Consider the following 5924-nt stretch of genomic DNA (forward strand, 5'->3'; position numbering starts at 1 on the left):
GGGCATTTGGGTCAACAATTGATTTACGATTTCATGCGATGGTCATGTGCCATCGCTCTTCTAGTGAAGATAAATGAAAGAACCTTGTTAAATTTTTGATAACTCAAACTGTGTAATTAAAACGTTTCAAAAAAAAAAAGTTGCTCGTGAGATGCGTCTAAACCAGTAAACGTGAAAACGTAATTTTCGAAAAAAAAAAAAAAACCTTGCCAAACAGCGCACCAGTGCACCCAAGCAACCCAGACTCGGCCTAACCGCGGGGCGTCTCCGAATCTTCTGGAAGCTCCGCCCACACTCTACAAAGCACGCCAACCCCTAAACCCGTCTCTGTGTCATTCCTCCTCTCACCTTATCCTCAGCTCCTCTCCCTTTTCTCCGTCCGCAGCGAAAAAAGCTTTCAATTCCCTCGGCGAAATGGCCTCAGCCAACGCTATCTCCACCGCCTCCATCATCCGCTTCTCCCCTCTCCAGGTCTCATCTCTTCTCTCTTGTTCTCTCCCTGAATTCTTTGTTATAAGGTTGAATACCTTCTTCCTCCTTTGCTAATATTCGTGGTCTCGGAGGTGAAGCAGGACGTGCTGAGGAGGAGAGCGAGCCCGGGGCAAAAACCCGGTGGCCACCGGCAACTCGTGGTGAGGGCGGCGGCCAAAGACATCGCCTTTGACCAGAGCTCCAGGACATCCCTCCAAGCCGGCGTCGAGAAACTCGCTAATGCCGTTGGGGTCACCCTCGGCCCGAGAGGTATTCTTATTTGCCTACGTTCCTTTATTTTATTTTTAATTTTTTGCTGTATTTTGTAGTTGTTTGTATGTTTTCTGTCTGAATTAAGTGCTTTGATGTCACGAATGCCATAAAAATTTTAACTTTTTGTATTTATTGCTGATTGAGTTGTTTTGTGGTTGAGCATTGGGGTTTTTTGATTGTAGATGAACTAATTTGTGTTGGTTTGATTATGACTTGAAGGGAGGAATGTTGTGTTGGATGAGTTTGGGAACCCCAAAGTGGTTAATGATGGGGTCACTATTGCTCGCGCTATTGAGCTTGCGGATCCGATGGAGAATGCTGGTGCAGCGTTGATTCGTGAGGTAGATAGATAGTTCCATAGCACCCATCTGTTATTGCCTTGTTTTAGCTTTTAATATAATCTTTGTCCTATGGGTTGTTCATGTCTTACAGTGATACCTATTCATGAAATTTCATCCTTTCTTTTTTATTATGAGTAAGCATACACGCACAAATTCATGTTTTGGAGGGCAAAATAGGGTAAAATTATCGGCTTTCAAATGCAATGACAAAAAGGGACAAATTATCGGCTTTCAAATGCAATTAATTATATATGTTGACAAAATTGATATTTTTCTTACTTTGCTTGAGGCATGAAGAGATCTAAAGCGCTAATTATGAGGTATATGAAACTATGTAAACTAAAATTGTAAAAGAGACTTTTAAGTTGATTTGATACATGGGGGGAGAGAATCCTTACTTAGGGAGAACTTTTTTTTTGGGCCAAGAAAGTTGGGACAGTATTTGTATAATCAAGATTAACTTAATAATAAGATTCAAGAGCTATGAATGGCCAGTATTAAGCCTATAAGATCCAATGACTGTGGCCACTTCTAGAGAGAAATTTATTCATGCTTCAGTGCTGTTATGCCTGTCATAAATAGGAAAATGGGTTAGTGAGGGAGCATGTTTTTTTATTTATTGAAGGTTGCTAGCAAGACAAATGACTCTGCCGGTGATGGCACTACGACGGCATCAGTTCTTGCACGAGAAATCATTAAACTGGGTCTGCTAAGTGTTACCTCTGGTGCGAATCCTGTGTCCATCAAAAAGGGAATCGACAAGACTGTACAGGGGCTGGTGGACGAGCTTGAGAAGAAAGCTCGCCCTCTCAAAGGACGTGGTGATATCAAAGGTATTATAAATTTGATGTGTATTTGCTTCAAACTGCTGTCACATTTTTCGTTCTGGGATAAATCAGCTACTTTGTTAGGTCAATAGTTGCATTGCACTTTAAAAAGTGTTCACCTGTGTAATTAGAAAAGACATTCATGTATTAAAACTAATGATATTACTAATTTAGATCCTTGTAAATAGATTTTTTTTTTTTTAATTGAAATCCTTTTATTTGCTGTTGCAGCTGTTGCAACAATCTCAGCTGGTAATGATGACTTTGTGGGGAGCATGATTGCTGATGCTATTGATAAAGTCGGCCCTGATGGTGTTCTTTCTATTGAGTCTTCATCATCATTTGAGACTACTGTTGATGTTGAAGAAGGAATGGAGGTCTGTTGCAGTTTCCAAGACCTTAAACTACCCTACTCATTGTTTCCTTTATATTTTGAAATCTGCACATGGTGTAGCATGTTGACTCCATTATGTGTATTTTTGAAACCACCATTGCAGATTGACCGAGGTTACGTCTCCCCACAATTTGTCACAAACCCTGAGAAGTTACTAGTTGAATTTGAGAATGCTAAAGTTCTAGTAACTGACCAGAAAATTTCAACAATTAAAGAAATAATTCCTTTGTTGGAGAAAACCACACAACTGAGAGCTCCTCTTCTCATTATTGCGGAGGATGTAACGGGTGAGGCTTTGGCAACTCTTGTTGTGAATAAGCTGCGCGGTATCCTTAATGTTGCTGCTATCAAAGCTCCTGGTTTTGGTGAGAGGCGGAAGGCTCTTCTTCAAGATATTGCCATTGTGACAGGTAACATTTAGAGTTTCTGTTTCTTAGTTTCTACTTTGTAGTGCTACTTCCTGCAATCACTAAATAGTTTTATATCCCAATCCTCATGCGAATTTAAATCTATATTCTGACTGCATTTGGTAGCAAAGAGCATGTGTCTATGAAGGTCATCATCTGCTTGTTTTTAACTGGTATCATCTGATTATTACTGGTGGTTTTACTTATCTAAAATATCCTTTTTCTGATGGGATAGCAGTTCTCATTTAAGCCTTTTTTTGCATTTTATCCTTACTTTTCAAATTTGTTGTCTCTTGAGCATTTGGTGTATTATTAAATTATAAGGCTTGTGAAGTTTTGAAGCCGTTTGTGAATGATTATGCCAAAAAAGTTCTTTCTTTAGTCATTTAGCTACTTAGCTCAGTAGATAGGTCTGCAAATCATTTTTGTTGAGGTCGTGGGCTCACAGTTAGGTTAAGTAATAGGCCAAAATGGTTAGATCCAACTAAGTCCAATTGGATGCCCAAATTCAATTTATTCTAGTTGTCTCATTTAAAATGATTAACTTTTTGAAGAAAAACAAGTGAACTCTATGCCTGGGTATTAAATTATAGGACTTGTACTGGACCAAAAATCCTTATATACAGCAGGCAAAATGTTTTAATTGTTATTATTGATGCATATCTTCATGTAACTTAGCTTGATGTTTGAGTTAAGATTGTTAAGGAGGCCAACTTTACTTAATTCTTCATAAGTTTACAAAGTCAAAAACCTAGCTAGATGGAGCCAAGTAATTTCTACTTTTTGAGGGAGGGTTCAACTTTTTCTTTCTTTCTTCTTCTTCTTCAAGTGAAATCCCTAGTTGAATTTGGAGTTCCTAGGTCCTAAAACTGTTGACCTGTTTTCTCTGTAATCTGGAGAGACAACAAATAAGAATATAAAATTTGTTTAAAATCCATGGTTATGCCAGAGCTACACTATATATTTTTTATATTTTCCTGTTCTCATCTATTTCATGAAAATTATTGAGAGTAGAATATTTTTTTTTTTCATGTCATTTAATTATGAGTTTCTTTTTTTTGATATTATTGTTGAGAGACCTTGAACTAGTAGTTATAGAAAATTCTTTGTTGTGTGTGAAGGGGAAGGATTCAGAGAACTATACTCTCCAGTAGAATTTATGTTCCATCAGAGTGTAAAGTCCGTGACATCTTTACAGTTAAGAGTGTTAGCTAGAGACTGGAAATTTTATGCTAGTTTTTTTGACATGTCGGACACTAAAATACTTCATGGCACTCCTTGATACTTTATATGACATCAGAGTTGATGTGATCATCACTATGTGTCTACTTTTGCCACTTCCATGTGAAAGTTACCAAGTATTACATAACAGTTGGCAAACATTTAATCAATGGTATCATTTTATGCTATTGAGGAACAGTAGGTCAAGCACAATGATTACATAATTAGATTTAGGTATATAAGATACAGGTGTTTCCTTGAATCCAATTTTGGAAGGTTCATGTGTTGGATTCTTCTGGATGTTTCATGTTTCCGAGTACCATTTAGTGTGTTGTTTTGTAAGGATAACCTGTAAGTAAGATGTATTATACTTCAAGATATACTATTTGGTTGTGATTTTTAAAGTGATTTGACCATTCTTCTACTTATTTCCAACACAACCTTCAACTGAGAGACCTGATGTTTCAATCATGCTTCAATAAAATCCCAATTTGCAATTATGCTGTTCATTTTGCAAATATGTCTGTCCATTAATCTGCTGTCTTGTTTTTATTCTTTTCATCACTTGCCTATTCAGGAGCTGAGTTTCAAGCGAAAGATCTTGGATTATTGGTAGAAAATGCATCAGTGGAGCAGCTTGGCACGGCAAGGAAAGTTACCATTTCTCAGAACTCTACCACCATCATTGCAGATGCAGCAACGAAGGATGAGATACAGGCGAGAATTGCCCAGATCAAGAAGGAGCTTGCTGAGACAGACTCTGTTTATGATTCTGAGAAGCTAGCAGAGAGGATTGCAAAGCTCTCTGGTGGCGTGGCAGTTATCAAGGTTGGTGCCGCAACAGAGACGGAGCTTGAGGATCGCAAGCTCAGAGTTGAGGATGCCAAGAATGCTACTTTCGCAGCCATAGAGGAAGGAATTGTTCCTGGAGGTGGTGCTGCTTTTGTTCACCTCTCTACCCGTGTTCCTGCTATGAAGGATAAGCTTGAAGATGCAGATGAGTGCCTTGGTGCTGACATTGTGCAAAAGGTAAGTCCAACAATAGGTGTATATCAAGTTGTTTCATAAGGACTTCATCAGCTAAAAACTTAAGGCCTTGTGAACTCCCTGTAGGTAAACTCCAAAAAACATTATTCGACTAATTGACTTGCTATTTTGTGTCTGGACAGGCATTGTTGGCACCGGCTGCCTTGATAGCACATAATGCGGGTGTGGAAGGAGAAGTGGTGGTGGAGAAAATCAAGGATAGCGAGTGGGAGGTTGGCTACAATGCAATGACGGACAAGTATGAGAATCTGTTGGAAGCTGGTGTAATTGACCCTGCAAAAGTGACAAGATGTGCACTGCAGAATGCTGCATCAGTTGCTGGAATGGTCCTAACAACACAGGCCATTGTTGTGGAGAAGCCCAAACCAAAGGCACCAGTAGCTGAACCACCTGAGGGTAGTCTTGCCATCTAAGCACTATGCCCGATTTGGTCTCCCAAAATTAGGTTAGATGTTTCAGAATGGGTAGAGTGCAACTGGAAAAGGGACAATATTGTTGCAGCATTGATTCCTTGCAGTGTTATCCCCTCATCGAGGTTTTGTCTTTTCCTTGAGTATTGCATTCTGTTAAAACTTTGGACGAAGTGCAGGATTGGCTGGTTGTTGTTGCATAATTAGTGGTTGATCAGATGAAGCAAAAAAGAAAAGAACAAAAAGGAAAAAGATAATAACCCAATCCTATCTAGTTGCCCAATCAAATAAAATTTGAGTTTCCAGACTCTCTTGTGAAGGCATGTTTTCTCTCATCGGGCGCCGATGAGAAACTTCGAGCGACGAGTTTGCACACCGTCGTTCGGTAGGCTGCTCTTTGTTGTTGAACATGTTAAATCTGGACGGCTATCAACTGCCTTCGCTAGGCTATTTGTATTGGTGAACGTGCTGAATCTTGATCGCTAGAGCGTCAACCTTTTGCTATCGTTCGCCTAATGGGCTTATAAAATCTT

General features: G+C 39.2%; 1 protein-coding gene across 2 annotated transcripts; it reads left to right on the forward strand.

Moving 5' to 3' along the window:
• The first annotated feature begins 312 nt into the window (after window positions 1-312).
• On the forward strand, window positions 313-5698 carry LOC105042992 (ruBisCO large subunit-binding protein subunit alpha). 2 transcript variants are annotated; one of them, XM_010920378.3, is made up of 8 exons: window positions 313-471; window positions 573-741; window positions 964-1085; window positions 1711-1918; window positions 2144-2289; window positions 2410-2716; window positions 4512-4963; window positions 5104-5698. In XM_010920378.3, the coding sequence occupies exons 1-8, from the start codon at window positions 415-417 to the stop codon at window positions 5392-5394; spliced, it is 1752 nt and encodes a 583-aa protein (XP_010918680.1). In that variant the 5' UTR covers window positions 313-414; the 3' UTR covers window positions 5395-5698. The 2 variants fall into 2 exon arrangements, with proteins under 2 accessions (XP_010918680.1, XP_010918679.1); XM_010920377.4 differs by having other exon boundaries at window positions 318-471; window positions 570-741.
• Window positions 5699-5924: the final 226 nt, after the last annotated feature.

This window comes from Elaeis guineensis, chromosome 4, assembly GCF_000442705.2.
Source record: "Elaeis guineensis isolate ETL-2024a chromosome 4, EG11, whole genome shotgun sequence".
Lineage (NCBI taxonomy): Eukaryota > Viridiplantae > Streptophyta > Magnoliopsida > Arecales > Arecaceae > Elaeis > Elaeis guineensis.